This window comes from Acipenser ruthenus, chromosome 17 (assembly GCF_902713425.1).
Source record: "Acipenser ruthenus chromosome 17, fAciRut3.2 maternal haplotype, whole genome shotgun sequence".
In the NCBI taxonomy this organism is placed as follows: Eukaryota; Metazoa; Chordata; class Actinopteri; order Acipenseriformes; family Acipenseridae; genus Acipenser; species Acipenser ruthenus.
In genome coordinates this window covers 17,483,995-17,503,836 of record NC_081205.1, presented here as the reverse complement: position 1 = coordinate 17,503,836, position 19,842 = coordinate 17,483,995, and the positions used below count along the sequence as shown (strand labels likewise).

General features: G+C 37.8%; 1 protein-coding gene across 1 annotated transcript in view; it reads left to right on the top strand.

The window, feature by feature from the left end:
* The first annotated feature begins 7,709 nt into the window (after nucleotides 1–7,709).
* The window catches only part of LOC117423072 (presenilin-associated rhomboid-like protein, mitochondrial), a 39,795-nt gene continuing 27,662 nt past the window's right edge, over nucleotides 7,710–19,842 (top strand). Inside the window, exon 1 of the mRNA XM_058990039.1 lies at nucleotides 7,710–7,808. Coding sequence (XP_058846022.1) covers nucleotides 7,729–7,808 — 80 coding nt within the window. The 5' untranslated portion in view covers nucleotides 7,710–7,728. The remainder of the gene's footprint in view (nucleotides 7,809–19,842) is intronic.

Genomic DNA, 19,842 nt, shown 5'->3' with positions numbered 1-19,842 from the left:
ATTGTGACAGGATAGCGTGTGTGGTGACGTCAGGCAGAAGCAGGAAGGATAACTGACACCAGGCAAGTACTGCAGTTCAAAAGAATCGGCTGGCTGCCGTTTTTATTTATAACAAAAGTAAAATAAATATTTAAACAAAAAAACACACTTGCTTACTGAGCGAAAATAAAAGGTTTGAACATAACAAAATCACGAACACAAAAATACACAAACAAAGGTCAGGCTGGGCAAATAGCCGTCACTGATCCTTTATGTTTTTACTCATACACCCGCCTCGAGTTGGAGAGCTTCAGGCTTTTTATAACAGGTGACCATCTCCCGATTAGTAACAAATTAAATCACCTAATTAATTCGGGAGATGGCCACCTTCTGCACGAGTTTACTAAACAAAACGGCTACACCGTCCTAAATACATAATAATCATAAATACAAAAACAATAACAAAACCTGCGGCGCTCGCCGTCATAAATATACAAAACATTACTAAATCATAATAAACACAAAACAATAATCTGCACAGGGGCGGAGGGGACTCCGTTCTAAACTAAAATAAACAAAACAATGTACAGGGCTGCTCACCCTGTTACAATAATACATACAGTATAAACAGAAATAATGGAAAAACATCAGCATGTGACATTTAAAGTTTAATACACTGTAGCTCATCAGTACAATAAAAATGACACAGAAACTGTAGGCTCTGCAATGTTCTATCCCTTGTTCTTGTGTGTTTTGATGCCATCAAGAGATAAGTACTACTGCACAGAGTAAGTGCAAGATGTTAATGTTCAAGAGAATTAAAAGAAAAATTCAAACAATGCCAGTATTTAAAATGTCTTGCTCGCAAACATGTCATGTTTTACAGTATTAGTGTCTTGCGGCTCTTGGCCATATGAACATTTTGGTATGCAGCTCGTAGGGTCCTGGTATATAATAACATAGATTTATCCAGAGAAAAGAGAAAAGCATTGGGATTACAGTATCTTTTATTAACTTTGACAATTCAAACTGCAAAAAACAAAACAAAACATGTATTTATAATATACAGCAAATATAGTGCAAATGTGGCCATTTCACAAGAAACATTATCACTGGTCCCTCTTATAGGAGTGTTAACCAAGGTTTTAAAATCAATTTTCTTATAAGGACTAGCAACATTTAAAGGAGTGCTAACAAAACTTGTATAATCTACTTTCTGTCCATATATTAGCACAAGCAACATTACGTTTCACTAGTAACTCTTTAAAGAAGTGTAAACCAAGCGTTTAAAATGAATATTCTCTTATTAGTACTAGCAACATTATCGTCGTCCCACTTTAAAGGAGTGCTAACCAAAGTTTTGAAATCCATTACCTCTTATTAGCACTAGTAAGATAATCACTGCACCCCTTTTCTTGTGCTGAGATCCCTTGGTTCGTAACTTGTTTATTTTCATGCAGATTTTTCTTTTACATGATAGATGATGTTGTTGTGTTTGTTTCCTGGGGCTCTTCACAGAAACATTTAACTGACAGCTTATCTGTAGAGGATGTCTCAACTACACAGTTTGGGAATTTGCTATTGCAGAATGTGATTTTCCTAAGATATACTGTACTACAAAAGCATCATGTGTTGTTCCTTTCTTCATTTCCATAACCCTTTGCCTTCATTCTAAATTCATTGTTTCTTTAATATAGCAGCATTTCGACATGTTCCCATTTGATATATTGATGTGAATCTTTTCCCACTGCTGTAGACACTGCCGGTATAGTAGGCAGCTGGTTCTGTTAAGGGAAAATATATTTGTTATTATATTTATTTTTCCTTTGTCATACTCCTAGTGTTCTAGAGTAATGCAAAAAATACTGTACTATGATTCTTCATTGAAAGATCATGAAACCTGTTAATTATCTGTTTCAACATTTAAAGTGATAATGTCCAGGTAAACAATACAAAAGCACTCAAAAATTGAGTGCCCAATTATTTAACCCCTGATTTTCTCCCCAATTAAGATTGTCTAATTACATTCCCTCACCACAGCAAATCCCGGAACATCCTATGAGAAATGAAGGTCTGTGGTCATCCTCCAATCCCACAACCAAGCCAATTGCCTAAAATTATGAGAGAATTCACATTTAATTGGAGACAACAATAATATGTCATAACAAGACATCTATGTCTTGTTTAACAAGGATGTGCTCAATTATTTAAACTCTGACGAGGTTGTGTTGCTAGAAACCGCATTGAAACAAGTGGAACAAAGTAAATAAAAAACTTACAAAGTCATGGTGCAATCTATACAACGCATGGACAACCAAGGCTACAGAAGCTTGAAGCGTTCTTTTGCTTTCAACCATCATAAAGAAAGAGTCTGAGACAGAGGTCACTCATTGAGGTCCAGTGCACAGCACCTATATTTCTCTCACAACAGTTTTGAATCAAATACCGGAGCTATTCAGGCAATTCATTGCATTATGGCTGTGTTGCTGGGACATTGTCTGCTATGAAAAGAGCCTGGGTCCCTGATGTAAAAATTCAATCCACACATTGTACCGAGCTTGTTGTCGGAAGCTCATTGTAGCTTTATTCCCCAGCCAGGTAACAAAATAATGTCCCTTTTATTCCAGACATAGTTGAGCCACAATATTGGCGACTGGTCCTTGATCTCTTTGAAAGGAAGATAACTCTTTAGCTAGCAGTTACTCAGCCTCCTTTCTTTCACTGGTGAAAAGATGGCAGTGGATTGCAAAAACAAAAAGAATTCATAGATACATACGTTTTATTCAGGGAAAATATCAAAATGTTTGTTATGAGAAGCTTAGCGGACATTCTTCTCTGAAGGACAAGTGATTTCTTTCTGTTTTCCCTGAATGGAAACAAATTTGAAAACATATTTTGATCGCTGCAGTTTGTATTTAAAGAACACATTAAATAAAAAATAACTTTGGTAAGGAATGTGACAGCCTCTGAGAAATAGGATCATCTTGACAAAATAAATATGTACAAAGTGGAGGAAAAAGGCACTTGTACAGTACACAATGTTTAGCAGCAGTTATACGCTATGTATACTTTAACTTTGTGAGATGTTTGTTTGAAATTAAGCTAACATGCAAGCCCATGCTCATTGATGTGTTTGATTTGGCATTGTATGCTGCAGAGTTGCCGTTACACTCCGACTTTTAAGAATGTGTTTGTTAATATTTATGTATTTTGATAAATCTGGCCTTTTTTTGCTTAAATCTAGGAAAAAATATGCAATTTACTGTACATTAAATCTGGGAAAAGATTTTTTGGCTCACGCTCGCCATTTCAAACAAGTCCGAGAGTGATCGTCAACGGCTCATTTGAAAGGGAAGAACTTGGACTAATTAGTTGTCATTTATGTATTTATTTAAAATGCTCTATCCTTTTTTCACAGAACTGCCCCTTTAGTCATAGTCACGCCCCTCATTTTGTACACCACTGCTCTAGATCACTACTGGAAAAGCGATAAAAAAAAGAGAACATAACAAGTGCTCTGGCTTTTCTGATCCGTACCACATCATAGATCGTTATTGCTGTGGGTAATAATTCTTACACTATCCGTGCACTAGAGCGGCCATTTTGAAAAGAGCTTTAAAACAGACTTTAAAGTTATAAGTGTAAAAAGTTGTGAGGATGTTAACAATGAAAATGACAGGTACATTATTTAAACAGTTGTAGCAACACGTGGGGACGGGTAACGCTATATTTTTTGGAAACCCGCTACTTACTCTTTAAGAATTAATATTTTTTTCTCGATTTACAATTTTATTTTTATCTTTACAGATACAGTATATTTGCATACTTTACAGGTTTTAATGTCCCTTTAATGTGTCTATTATCCGTTTATGTTTTCTGTGGACCACAACGTCAGCTGCATTTGCATCCCTTCTAAAAGCCATGACCGGTGCTTTTGGAAATATTTGTTTCATTTTTTCTGAATTATGAAGTATACGTAAATGGTTTGTTCAAATATGTTCCTTTTTTTTTTTTGGGGGATAACTGCTAATGTATTGACTAACAAAAAATAAACAAAAGAAAATCAGGGAACATGTTTGGCCCTTTCTATCACACCAGAACAGTGTCTAATTGTTTTCAATATTCCTATCTGTGACTACTTTAAATATATATTTAAGGGTGGTGACTTTACAAGGTAATAATGGAACTCCAGAGTCAATTATTTGAATATGGGAGTTCCATTATTACTGAAGAACATGCTACAGCAATGCTATTGTATTCCTCACCAACTACGCCACCCAGCTCCTGGTCCAGGCCCTGGTGCTCTCCCGCCTAGACTACTGCAACTTACTTGCACTTATCTGCTCCCTATTTTACTGCATTTAACCCTGTACTCTACAGAGTACTGTACCGTAATCTGCCACTAGTGTTATACAATCTGTAGTATTTTGCATTTAATCGTATCCTGATGTAACTATCACTGACACTGTTATCTGCTCTGATATTGATTCGTATTTTGTAATATACTTGTACTTATTAGAACTGAAGTCATTGCATTTTATCTTGCTCTTAATTGTATTAATACTTGTACTGTGATTCTTGAAATGTATTTGTTTATGACTGTAAGTTGCCCTGGATAAGGGCGTCTGCACAGTTGCAGAGTGGACAGAAATAACCCATTGTGGTCACTCTAAAACCTCTTGGAGGAGTCTTTTCAGAAGCAGCCCCTGTGGTTAAAATATCCTGAGTGATTACTTTACATTATTTAGATCGAGTTAGATCATTAAAATAGACCTGGCTGAAGTGGTAACAAAATTCCACTCGGAACCTTCGCAGCCCCTCTATTTAGGTTTTGGTACACACGACAAACAGCTATAATAAGCAAAGGGGTTAAGTACTCCATTTCAGCAGGCACTTGTCTAACAGCACCTGCAGGCACTACTAGGGGTAGTCAAAGCAGGTACTACTAGGAAAACACTGCTTCTCATTTGTTCTTTAATGACACGAAACAGACCCCAGTCTCTTGTTTAGAACCAGCACAACAATAGAGACAAGTGGTCCGAGTTTTGAATTTTGTAGGTAGGCTTTTGAAGTTTCCCTGGATTAATTGAAATAAATTGGAGCTCTCAGTGTCATCCATCTGCTTTCAAGATATAATGGCGCTTGGCACTCTGAGCATTGTGGAATAGAAATAAGGTGTTGAGATAATTTAATAAAATAAAAAAAGGTTGGTGAATCTCCCCAGGGAAAGGCTTTAATCTTTTTCATTATGCTTCCATTATCAATAAATACCTTTAGAACTCACCCTCTCGTCTTTCTTTAGCAACAATCATTAAAATGCTGAGATCTTTCTGGGCCTTTAGCCTTTCGCTTTCATCTTTTGTGGTGGATGGAATAAAATGCATTCTATGCAGCCCAGTGGCTCAGTGCAGCTGCAGGATCTTCAGATTGTACTTTTATGTTTTATTTTATTTAGAAAACTGGGAATGGTTCCTCACTGACATTTAAAGTGAGTTCCCAGGGCAATGCTTCCAAACATGCAACATAAAAAACAATACAATTATTTAAAGTAGACATTTACAGTAATTCCATAAATCTTACCTTCCATAAATCTTTTTTTTTTTTAATTTAGAGTGACCAATTATTATTTGTATTTATTTTCCCCCAATTTGGAATGTCCAATTATGTTTTTTCTCCTCAACGCAGCGAGTTCCCACACAGCAAAAGACGTTCTGAGGGTGTATGAGCATCTGCTGATCTCTCACAAGCCTAAAGCCAGAATCGCTTTTACACCAAACAATCCAGAGCAGAGTTGGACGGGCTACCAATCCCAGAGATCAGAGATCAGCCTTGCTTTTCATCCACTCTGGATGTGCTCGGTGTCTGGCCAGTAGGGTTAGCTGTTGCACGATGAGGAGAAGGAATCCCTGCCGGTTTCCTATCCCCCACCCCAGGAGCGTCAGAGCCAATGTGATGCCCCCTTCGGAGTCTCACCTCTTTGCTCGGCCTCTTTGCACAGACCGGACGTGAACCGGCACCGTCCAAGCTGTGTGACTCATCCTGCGCTCCCAGGGCAGCGCTTTAACTGGATGAGCCACTCTGGGACCCTAAATCCTACCTATTTTGATGTGCAGTTTTGAAAGAAAGAAGCAAACATGCATTTTTATTTTATGATAACTTGCACTACTTTAAGGTAAAGGAAGTTTCAATTTGTTCTGCCTTTTTCACAGGAAATATACTTGAACATCCGTGATCATTTTTCCTCAGCAGTGTCATCTGGGACATGGCATGTTACTGGCTAAAAGCATGTCAGTCAATAGGGGAAGCAGCTGATTGGCCGTTGAAGGGATGGGGACAATTTCACTCTCCAAGTGAAATGACCAAGCAAGTGCAACTTTATCTAAAAGCATTGATATCAAACAAAGGTTTCTTCAACCGAATGCAATACCAGGTATCATGTTTTTTAAATAAAAATATAATTAAAAAAAAGTTTGCAATAATGTGTGTTCCTTTCAAAACTGGACACGTGAGGCATATATAACATATGGAAGAGGGCAACAGGTAAGATTTATGGAATGTTTTTGTTAGTCAATACATTAGCAGTTAGCCAAAAAAAGAAAAATATTTGAACAAATCCTTGTAATATTCAACCAATTAAATTTTAAAACGAAATGTAAGCTGATGTTCAAGATAGCATGTAGAGGGCGTATGAAAAAGTCTCAAAGCTGTTTTACTTCTGGTTCTTGAGACATAACATAATCTCTGCTCAACTCTTCTAAAAGCATGTACTAAGACACAGCGCTGTTCAGATACTCTCAAGAAAGGATATTATAGCATTTACAAGAAGTTGTCATTAAATAATCTCTGATATCTAAGGGGTAACTGTCCAACTTTACTAGAAAGAATGCAATGATGCATTAAGTTGGAAACATTTCATACAAACCTACTAGCCTTATAATAGAAAACACCAATCATTTTTAAGTGTATTTAGGGGCCGACTGGATAGCCAGAATAAGCCAGCATGCTCAGTATATGAAGAACGCTGTCCCGTAAAGGTGGTGACGCACAGCGATTTCTTATATGTAGCATAAACACAACAAGGCACAGACATTCGCTGTCAAGCTGCTGGATGTAAAGAGTCAATTGGCTTGATTGTGGGATAGAAGGACACCCACTGTTCCGTTCTCCTGAGTGATTATAGGGATTGCTGCAGTGAGGGGGCAAAAATGGTCTTTCTAGATTTGAGAGAAAGTCAGGGAAATAATAACTGGACACTCACATTTTGAGAAAAAAATAAGTATTTGTAAAACAGAAGAGGTCTGGCTTTCTCCATAAACTGAAATTGACATAGTCGGCTACATAACTTATTTTTGCTGGTTATTAAACTAGTAATTCCTAAACTTCGATTACTTACCTTAATGTATTTCCAAATTTAATACGATAGTTCCTTTGTGACGGGGTGCCCCAGCCCCTGGATATGTGTGCGCTGTATAATTATTATTTTTGTTGTTTTTCATTATAATTATTACTTTGTTGTGATGTATGGATTGTATTTATTTCTGTAGACGGACGATAGCCACCCATCATTATTATTGTTTGATTCGGCAGCAAGAGAGTTAGCTTCCTCTCCCTGCCTTCTCGTGCAGAATGTAGAAGGTGGCTAGGAGTTAATCGGTTGTCAATTATGTCATTAACTCCTGGCCACCTGATATGTAAGGACCCGCTTCACCTCTGTTGGGAGAGCAAGCAGAGAGAATAAAAAAGAAAAAAATGAACCCAAAACCGAAAGTAAAAAGTAAGCAATTGATGCTCGTGCTGGGCAGACCAGGGCTGGGTTCCACCAGCTATGTGTAAGTTCATTCTTAAGTTAAAACGTAAAGTCTCTGCTAAGTCCTTAGTTGTCACTACTTAGTTTATAACTAAGCGCACTCTTATTTCAGTTGCACCACAGGTACTTAAGACAATACTTTGTTAGTTTATCACTAAGCGGTTTATACAAAGTCAGTGATGTCATCGCTGCTCGGTAGCCATTTAGAAGTGAGGATATTTCAGAGGGCTGGTCAGTGATACAAATCGAACTCCCACTGAAGAAACACGTATGGACAGGACCTTTAAACTACTGAAAATAAACATATAATTTGATGGGAATATTAAGACTGTTTAGTTTCAGGGATTCATTGATTAAAATTAAATCAGTGACTTTTTGTGAATCGGGGTGCTGAGAGGGCAAACTTTTTTATTCGTACTTCATATCTTAAATCTTCACACTTCCCTGTGTGTGTGTGTGTGTGTGTGTGTGTGTGTGTGTGTTACAACAGACAAGCTGACAAGACAGCTGTGACCGATCCCATCGGATCATATAGGAACTTTAAAAGTATTCCTATAAGATTTTTATTATCCTATTAAATCCTATAAGAAACTTTAGACTCTAAAATAATTTAAAAGGATGTCCTATAATTATCAAGAGGATGTATGTGGTCTCGCAGGATTTGCTGATGACGAAAACTATGAACAAAATCGTCTTCAAAGAGAAGCTCAGGCAGCAAAAGTTGCCGGTGTCATGTGGAAAATGGTCCCCTTGGACTAATTTTCATAGATTATGCTATGAAAATTGGTCCCCCATTATGAAATCGCTGTAATTACGTTAGAACGCATTTTGAGAACTGTAGCATTTTTAAAAATGAGCTAGCCTTTGATAGCTGTTTCTGCTTTATCGATAACTTATTTCTCAAATAAATGCTATTCATTGTCACTAACCTTTTTCCTGGTTTAGCAAAATTTAACAAAATGTTTGTGGGATACAGCTTATCACCTAACAATCATATAACAATCTGTCTTCCTCTTCCTCTTTTTCTTAGTGGTGGTGATGGTGGTGTTTTAGTTAAATAACCAGTAAACTATAAATATATAACCTACTTCAATATTTGACATAATTGTTATGTTACCTTCATTTATCCGAGAAGTACCCCACATGGATTTTTTCTATAGAATTCTATAGTACAATTACTACTACTATAGTAAAAGTCCTATAGGATTTTTGACAGATTCTATAGAAAACTATAGTACTTTTGTGGTACTTGTCCTGTGGTACTGTAGTCATTTTCTAGTACTGCTGTATAATTACTGCAGAAGATAGTGGTTCTGTGGCTGGTTTGTATTTCTTAAAATTAATCATTTGTATTATGTATTCTTTATAAAGGGTTGTTTAATACTTGGCACTTTTCCTCGGATACTGCAGTAACCAAGCTGCAAATACAACCACATGTCTCAAGGACATGAAGAACACAATTAAGCTGAAAACTACGTTTTATAATGTATGTTTTACCCTGTAAGTACTATTTCAGTTGTAACAGTTGAACACCTACAAACTATAATGAAAATGGCTTTGACAAGCAGTTTTCGCTATTGTTACAAGACATAAGACAAAATATTAAACAGAAGCCCTTTTTTATTAAGTGATACAATGTAACATTCACAAATACATATTGCACGTATGATATTTTTTTATCACAGCCATTACCAACTTATAGACTTCATTTGTGTATCTGTATAAACTTTATACACGTACAATTGCGTGGTTTCCTGAGCATGTGTGCATTCATGCAACTAAATAAATAATCACGATGGTGTTCTTTCAGTTGTTTGTCCATAAAGTTTGTTATAAGCAGCAGCAGAGCAAAAGCAATGGTAGTTAATTTGACTTTTTAAAAACTGGTTAAACTGAAAGGCAGATAAAACGAGATGTAGGTTAATGATGCGATGCGGTGGTGAAATGCTTAAACCCTGCATATCACATTCTGACGTCTGAACTGTTAGCGATTAATTTTAGATGATACATTTCGCCACAACAAGGCTTGTTTTGTTGTATATTATCGTTTTGTTGCATAATATTTTTTGTGGTGTGTTGCTGGTGGACCAATTTCCATGGGGGACCAAATTTATTGATTCTCTGAACAGCTTACACCTCACTAAAGGTATGCCTACATTTTAAGCAACAACTTGTCTTACGTTCTCACTAGCTGGTGCAACCCGTGAAAAGATAGTAATGTGTAAAATCAACGTTAATAAAGACGTTTTAACTGAGCTAAGTAACAACTATGGAGCGCCATTTGTGCCAAAACTATCCAGCCGTTAGTTTGTCAATTTGTTTGTCAATCCGTGAATTTGTCAATTTGTTTGTCTGGTTGATTGGAAATTTGTAGGTCCATACAGCCTTTCATATTAATGAATTGACAAATTAATTAATGAATTATTACATGAATTAACAAATACGTTTATGAATTACTGTATGAATTGACAAATTTATGGATGAATTGCTGGACAAATTGACCAATTCACGAATTGACAAACAAATTGACAAACAAATTGACAAACTAACGGCTGGATAGTTTTGGCACAAATGGTGCTCCATAAACAACTGCAACCCAGCCCAGCATGGTACCTACCTGTGTTCTCTCTGGTCTGGGAACGTCAACTCTCAGCTACCCTGTCACATACTTAAACCCAATTGATCCATTGTCTATGTGTGTAGAATGTATGGCGGTGGGACGTTTATCTTGCCCCATTCAAAGCCTACATATATTCAGTTGATTAACTTAAAAATAGAATTCAGCTTTGCAATGGTAGTTTCTTTTCTTCATTCTAGGCTGCATTGATGTAGCTCTTGCCTTTATAAAACCAACTTAAAAAGGGAGCCAGTAGTTCTCTTCAACCTACTGAAGGTGAGAAACACAAATCTTTTTTTTAGGGCCTGTGCGTTTATCCCAGAATGATGGAAACAGTAGCAAGGACGTTTGTGGGCATTCTTCTGATTCCTGAGGCCCATTGTGACTGATTGAAATCCAAACAAGACAAAGTGAAACTTATTTCTTTGCGCCTGTCTGCTGGGAAATGAATTACCTAAGTAGATTTAAATGATCTCGGAGGAACCTTGCCTTTATTCCTCGCACCCATGCTTATTTGTCCCCGAAAAGCCCAGCTGCTCCTGGTTGATAAAACAACAATGGGAGCTATTTGAATTAAAGGGAGTTTTTTCAGTAAGAACACTCCTGAAAGCACTGCTATAATGTACTTCTTACAGAGCTGTAATAGAATTTCCTCTTGTAGAAATTGGCTGCATAATAAGCTTTTTAAAAAAATGCATACGTTCTTTTTTTATCATTATTTATTTAGGTATTCATTTATTTATGTTATAGTCATTTGATCGAATAACTAAAACATAACAACACTGTATTTTGCAATTTGATTGTCTAAACAGATTGCCCAAAATATATATTAAAGTCGCTATTTGTCTAAAAAAGAAAACAGTGCACACACTTACAGAGCATCCTGTGAAAGTACATTAAAGGGTACATATATTTGTATGAAAATGAGAGATTATCGGACTGTAGTTTAATGCATTCGAAAACAAGTCTAGCTGGCCAGCAGAGTATGCTGGAAGTTTGGTGAAGTTAATTAAAGGCAGTTATCGTGTTCACCATGTAGCACAGGGGTTCACAAACCCAGTCCTCCAGGTTTTATTCAATGACTGATGAAATTAAGTCATTTTGGTACAGGTAGGGAACAGGTGAAACAAAGTACAAGAGTTCTCCGGAACCGCAAGGACCGGAATTGTACATCCTTGAAGCAGGTGTGACAGACTGGATACTATCAATGTAAAGTGTTCTCATTTGTTGAATGAGGATTCTAAACATGGCAACTAATTCAGAATTGGAGAAAAAAAATGGTCTGGTTTCTAGTAGTTTAAGTTTAAGGTAAGCACCCTGAAAGGTCCTATTTTAACCGTTAAAACTACAGCTACCATTTAGATAAATTGTATAGACCCATGATATGATCGTCAGAACATAATGATAATTATACTACATAATATGATTTTAAAGTTATCACCATGAGATTCTAAACTTATACTCTATAAACTACTGTCAATACTAGGAGTGCAATCTTCAATAACTGCACTATCTCAGGGTCATCCAAAGAAATGTTTCAAATGAAAATAGATTTCGTAAGATTCATTAGTTTCACATTTTTGTTGCCTAGCAACACAGGGAGACACTCATTATTTGTTATTTCAATAATATACAGTGTGATTAGAAAGTGAGTTTACTACATCAACGCGCCATATCATTGATGTGGTAATCTTACTTTCTAATCACCCTGTATATTCTAAGTGTTAAAATACAGTAGTTTTGCATTTTTTCTAACAATAAATATTAAAAAAACAAAGCTGTGATCGGACATCACGTAGTTGCTAGGGATTACTGTCTTGGCGCAATATGTTGATACAACAAGAAGCTGTTTTTTGTTTGTGGGGGAGGAAGGGGGAAAACTAACAAAGCAGCGAATTATAAAAGTGTTCATAACTCGGTCTAGGAATATTACATCAGGTATGGACCTTGGCCTTTGTCTGTGCCTGCAGTCCATGTCTGCCAGTATATCCCTGGTTGTCAGATAGTAACTCTTCAATATATTCTGACTCATACATTATTCTGTTTGTATTGGTCACTTACAGGTTAGTCTCCTAAGTATTTTTAGGCTTCTCATTCAAAAAATAAAAGAAATGAGGACCCTTATGCACTGATCTGTCTGTATGTCCATCACATTCTATATGGTGAACATAGGGTGACCACCCGTCCCTAATTGGGTGGGACAGTCCCGAAATGTAAAGATCAAGTCCTGGTCCCGGGCCTAATGCCTTCCGGAATGGCATTTGTCCTGAAGTCCTAGACAAAGTGCAAACCATAGCATATCTGTTTATAGCACATCATACCACCACCCCTGCCACATTATTTTGCAATGCCTTACCCTCGCTCGCTTTCCAGTTGAAACAATTAAAAAAAAAAAAAGTTTCGCTCACTCACTGCAGGGGAAACAGTCAAAAAAGTTTACAAAAATATGTAAATTACCCCAGCATAAGAAATGGCAGGTGTCCCGTTTTTGCATTTGGAAAAGGTGGTCACCCTAGGTGAACATGATAAAGTATCTATCTGCCATGATGATTGTGCATTTCAGTTGTTTTGTTAAATCCAGTTTGTTTTGCTTCCCTACATTTTCTTGGCATGCTGATACAGACTATAATCTGTTCCAGTTGGAACCCTGTTCAGATTTGTGATTTGCTCGGAGTGCTGATAGTAACCATGTTAAAAAATGCCACGTCTAGTCTCTGTTTTATGTAGCTTATACTTTAAAATCTGCAATAACCCTTTGAAAAAACACTGAGGCAGTATTAAATGTTTTACAAAACAATTAAGATACTGAACTTGTCCACAGCTGCTGTCAGCATGCATTTCATTACAAGAACAAGGTTGAGATACAGTTCTGATTTAAGGGGTTTGAATTAAAGCTGACTGTACTACTATAATATAAATATAATGTAGTTGCCCTTATAAAAGTTTACCACAGTATATTTTGCACATTATATTTTTTGCAGTTTTCCCAGTGCCTTCCCCATAGTTATACTATGCAATTACCACAGTTTACCATGGTTTGTCATGTTTTTAAAAATTCTTTACCATACCTCTCTGGGCTTTACAATGCTTACCAATGCTTTAACATGCTTTCACTGTCCTTTATTACACTTTGCTATGCTTTTACTGTAGTAAGCTTTTATAAGGGTGTGCACAGCATTGTGGGTGATATCATGTTCAATGTGCAACTTCGAGTAGTGTTTTGGTAGGTGTTTTGAGAAATGCGTTGCAGAGGTTTGGATCCAGTCCCAGAAATGAAGTGAAACATGTAAACCACTGTCTAGACACCTTCAGATGATGTCAATGATGTGTTTGACAAGACATACCACAGCACTTTGCCAGGGCGAGCAAACTGACACTCTCATAATGTGTAACTGCAGTCACAGTGAACATTAGGGCTGACTAATCAATACATGTATTAATGTGTGGTCTACGCTATACCACCCCCTTTGGTTTTTAATAAGACTGTTGTATCATGTCTAATGACAGCCATTACAAGCAGTATGGTCCTGAATGAATCACTCGTTTCTCTGTTTCCATTCATTTACTATTGTGTGGTGTTTGCAATCGTTCAGAGTGCTTGCAATCTGGTCTGATGCTCCAATACGGAGTCTCTAAATCAAACTTGTTCTGTCTTTGAACTTGTCTGGAGAATGCCAAGCACAGGAACATTCTCAACTCTGCCAACCCCACATACTCTAAGGTAAAGGAGGGGTCCACCAATATTTGGTTTACAAAACCTGAAGTGTTTACAAGAGACACATTACCTTTGCTGTATCCTGTATTGTCCATAATGCAGATATATTTAAAATAATCCTGATTGTTCTGATATTTTCATTCACATATCATGGGTTATAAATCAGCTGGGGAATACTTTTTAGTGCGCACTTCAAAAAAATAGGAACTATGGGATTAATAGATGTCCTAAACATTCTGTTGACCAAATCGTGGTTTCTATGGTAACCTGCCCAGATCCAGCTAATGATATAAATAGGCTTCCCAGGGCAGGTGTTGCTGATGAGCTGTGAAGCACACAGGTATGCTGTCAGACAACATCCCCAGGACCACAGCCACACGAAAATGTGATCCGCAGATCCACATGCCCTGACATGCCTGTCTCTGTTGCACACCACCCTCAATATGAAAGGAAGGGGGCGAGAGCCACTTTAAATAAGGCTGATTAGTGCCATAGAGAGACTGATTGTCGTGCTTCGTGCTTTGTGCTTTATATAAATGTACTATTTTAGTGACTCATTGGATATAGGAGGACTCAGCCTTTCACTGAAAGCTGTGTTGTTTTCTTCAATAACAACATAGTGTTTTTTATTTTTTTTATTTTACTTGCTTAATGTGGTTTAGACAGAATGACATTTCCCAACATTATATATATATAAAGCCGCAGGTCTTCCCGAGGGGCATTTAACTATAAGCTGAGTCTGCAGCACATATTTAATAAGTAAATACCATAAATAAATAACAGAAAAGGTTTTTGAAGTTCGTACCGCATAGTTATCAAAGTTTTTTTGACAGCTGTCTGTCTGGCTTGCTGACTGTTGCTTAATAGAATTTAGATCCTGGCCGTAATATTTGTTTGAATTTCAGAAAGTCAGAAAACAGTGACAGTGACATTTTAATCACCATTTTAGTGTTTGGAGCATCTTTCTTTTGTGGTATGTTTTGTAATTAATTTTGTGTTAAATCACAGAATTGCTGTTCAGCGGTTTTTTCATTCAGCTATTTTCTCTTGTTGTTAGGAGTGGAAGTGAAGGGCATGATGTGAACCAATGATATTATTACCATTATTTCTTTATTTAGCAGACACCTTTAGCCAAGGCAACTTACAGAGACTAGGGTGTGTGAACTATGCATCAGCTGAAAGACCCGAAAGACAGAGCACAAGGAGGTTAAATGACTTGCTCAGGGTCGCACAATGAGTCAGTGGTTCAGGTGGGATTTGAACCGGGGACCTCCTGGTTAAAAGCCTGTTTCTTTAAACACTGGACCACACAGCCTCGTGTAATAAACACTTCAATCTATTTCTGCTCTTATGATGAAGTTTTAAGCAACCACATGCCAATATTTCCAAGTACTGATTCTCATTATATATATAAAAACAATTGTCTCTGTCGATTCACACCAACCAGCCTGGAATGGTCAAACAAACCTTATTTCCTTATGGTTCAGGATTACGATATGCAAATATAAGCATTACAAGAGCCAATCAAATCAAGTGAAAGTCACCAAAAGTGAAAACCTCAGGAGAGTAAATAAATACAATTAGTTAAGGTGGGAGAAAGCAGTAACTATAGAAGCATGGTTAATCAGGATATGCAAATGCTGAATTACAAGAGTCAATCAAATCGCGTGAAAGTCGCCAAAAGTCTTTGCTCTGTAACACCTACATTTGCATATCCCGATTACCCATAATCCTACAGTTACTGCTTTCTCCCACTTTAACTCGAAAGCTACTTGTATTTTTATATATAATTAGTTTAATAAAATAGCAAGCCCCCGACAGTTGCCTGCTTAGACCGTTTCAGACAGTCAGTGGTAAAGGCAAACCGTTAAAGTCAGGGGAGTGCAAGCTGGTGTTCTTTACTGGGGATTCTAGCGGGAGCGCTGCATTTGCCCTGGCACTGCGGAGGAATCATCAATGGGGATATAATTCCACTTTTTAAATTGGGGACAGAAATGGGTGCAGTTTTATTCATGTGTTTAATATCCTTTTAAGTGAGTTCTAAAAGTTTACCCTTAATTGGAGAATATTCAACATTGGGCAAAAACAATGATTTGGTCAGGAAGGAAGGTACTGAGTCTATGAGGCAGGTAGCGAGTTTTCAAGGTGTTTATTTGTTCTTTTAATCTGTTCTACAGAATGGCCAGCAGTGTAGTCATCACTTTTGTTTCTCATAAAGCATTACTAATTGGTTTGGTTTTGGATAGAAAGCACTTTAATAAATGTTTTAGCTGGTTAATTATTGTATCCTTGAAATTGTTCAGGTGGGTTATGAAAGAAAACATGTGTTGATGTTTCTGATAAGGCACCTTGCAGTACGGGTTTCTAGGGTTTCTTTTGCGGACAGACAGACAGGAAAAACTGAAGGCAGCTCAACAAACCATAGTCTAAAACAAACAAAGAAATCAACAAAGAAATACCTTGGTACAGCAGGATTTTGGCAATGCTGGAATAGGACTGTACCGCTTATCAATGAAGAATGCAAAGACTGCCATCTAGTGAAACATTACAGGCATTAAAAAGAAGGCTGTTGAGCTTGGTTTAAGGAGGTAAATCAAAATGTGGGTATTTTTTTAGTAACATACATAGCGTCAGGTAGGAATAAAAGTAAAACATTTCAGTGTTTATGTACCATTAAAGAAGACTCATTTGGGTCTGTGGGTTCATTTATTTGGGGGTGAGTGAAATAAAACTCCTAATACTACATATTTTCAATGGTAATTTGGGTATGCATAACCATTGCATTTAAACTGCAAAGTGATTGCATCTAACAAAATAATGAAATACAGTCCCCTGCCATGCACATCCATTCACTATAGAGGTCTCAACATTATGGGAAATTCAGAACATGGGCAGAAAAACAGGGGTAAAACAATTGGGCTGTCTAAATTAAGAAGAAAAAGGAACCATGAGGCAACAGCAATGTGTACTTCTATCTTCATATTTCACATTGAGAACCAGTACAGGAAAATTAGATCATATTGCTATCGATAATACAGTAGGAGGAAATAAATTTAACACTCCTTATAGGAGGAAGATGAATTCAAAAGGACAATAGTATTCTTAAAAGATCAGACTGGAAACAATGGAAGTCCAATAGCAATGACAAGGAGGGAGGCTATGCTGCAGAGCAGGGCTTGAAAAATCTGCATATTCCCAAAACAAGCCAAAAAACTAGAAGGGAGCAATGCTCATGTTGCTGTGCTACTGAGAAATGTGATTTTAAACACTTGGTTAGAGTTCCTTTAATCAGTCAAAAGTAGTGGTTCACTGTGACATGTTTATTTTCAGACATTTAAACAGATTATTATATTGTTATTTCTCCTATGATAAGTATTTTCATGCTAACTATTCCATCAAAAATGGATTCTGAATCCTCAAGATTGCAAGGAAGTAGGATGGGGAAGAGTGTTGCACTGCATAATGCTTCACCTATATGCCTTTTGTGCAATGCTAATATGCGTCCCCGCCTCTTTTCAAAAGATATTTTGCTGGAATAATTACAAAGCATGGCCAATAATGATCCAAAGCCGAGGAATACAGAAGCATGCAGAACGATATTAAACACAGCAGGATATTAAACAGGTAAGAAATTTAATATTTTGACAATTTAAATGATATGTATTCCTTTAAATCTGCGACCCAGTATCTAACACTGCATCCCGTCAATCTAGCACTGGGAGAGCAGGCTGGGAAACGTTTACTTCACTCATGGCAGAGCTGTAAGTAAAAGGGCTTATCGATTAGCAAAGTCCACGGTTTGGTAAAGTAAATAATTTAAAAACAAAATCTAAATCGGGTCACGTCGGCTGGAAAGGGCATACCAAACTGGCAATCTCTCACTTTGGAAGAATGAAAAATTATATTACCTTGGTGCCAAAAAAAGAAGGAAAAAAAAAACTTGTTTCCTGTTACTTTGAAAGCGAGATGCGACAGGCTAGCAACGAACTGGAAATAAATCGACAAATCCCTGGAGACAGCCGGGGATCCCAACAAGTTGAATGATCTCCTGAGTGTGGAAAATCAAAATTTACTTGCAGGCAACTTGAAACAGCCGAACAAAATACCTGGGGGCCGCCTGGGCCGGTTCCAAAGAATTGTCCAACACAATTTCCCTCAAATCAACTCTAATCTTAATCTGACAGCCTGGCTCGATTAGAAAGCATGGAAATGACTTTTCTCCCCACCAGCTGTCATCCTAAAATTATCTTAATTGTGCAGTGATTATGCCTGCAAGCCCCTGAAGTGAACGTGGCTTCTTTGGAAAGTTTTCAAACTCCTTGTGCGCACACCTTGGTCCCGGCCCCTGTGACTGACGACAGGCCTTCGCCTGTTTACACTATTCAAAGCCAAAGGGATCGCTTACAATAACAACTTCCTTTGAATCGACACAGGTTGTCAACATATACTAGTGTGCTTACTCCTAAACATCAGGACACACACAAATGCAAACACATGAGACATACTTATCATATTAATCAGCTTGAAGAAGCCAGGACTTCTTCAAAGTTTTACCTCAAAGGCCTGTTCAGCATAATGTATATGCACACCTATGGGTTCACAGCTAATGGAACATTTTAATTCATTATGTAGGTATAATATGTGCAGTTTTGAAAGAAACACATGTTAAAGCAGATATAAAAATAGCTGGTAACATAGCAAGTTAATGGGAGATCTGTATTCATGTTTTTCATGTAGTCTTGCACTTTCTAGGTTGCCTGGAGAGTGAAATTGCCACCGCCCCTTTATCGCCTTCTTTCCTGTCATTAATCAATCAATCTCCTATTGACTGAGGCTGATGCTGGGCTGCAGTGTGGAAGGCAGTGGGTTTTAGTAGCTCAGTTGTTAGAGTGCTGGTCTGCAGTGTGGAAGGCAGTGGGTTTGAGGAGCTCAGTGGTTAGTGCTGGGCTGCAGTGTGGAAGGCAGTGGGTTTGAGGAGCTCAGTGGTTAGAGTGCTGAGCTGCAGTGTTGAAGGCAGTGGGTTTGAGGAGCTTAGTGGTTAGTGCTGGGCTGCAGTGTGGAAGGCAGTGGGTTTGAGGAGCTCAGTGGTTAGAGTGCTGGTCTGCAGTGTGGAAGGTAGTGGGTTTGAGGAGCTCAGTGGTTAATGCTGGGCTGCAGTGTGGAAGGCAGTGGGTTTGAGGAGCTCAGTGGTTAATGCTATGCTGCAGTGTGGAAGGCAGTGGTTTGAGGAGCTCAGTGGTTAGAGTTCTGGGCTGCAGTGTGGAAGGCAGTGGTTTGAGGAGTTCAGTGGTTAATGCTGGGCTGCAGTGTGGAAGGCAGTGAGTTTGAGTGTGAAAAAGTAAAGCTGCAATGGCACACCTGCCAGTGCCACTGCTCCATGAGACAGCACAGGCTTAGGAGAGACTTTGGGCTTTTCAGATCTAAGCACTGCACAGCTTTATAGAGGCTTCTTCCTAACCCATCGACACCCTTGCATGTTAGCTGATTGTTGATTTTTATATTAGAAGAAAAGCTAATCCACAGCATTGTTCAGTGACAAGCCAAAGAAACTCCGGGTCTTATCTATTTCATTCACTGTGTTTCCCGGGTTCATGCTTCTCTCCTCAGCACTGTGTCATTTTCTGACATTAATCTCTCCTCTAAAGTAATTCTCTACACCTAAAAACTCCAAACTAAGCACTCAATGGAATGACAATAACAATAAGGCTACTTGAATGCTGAACC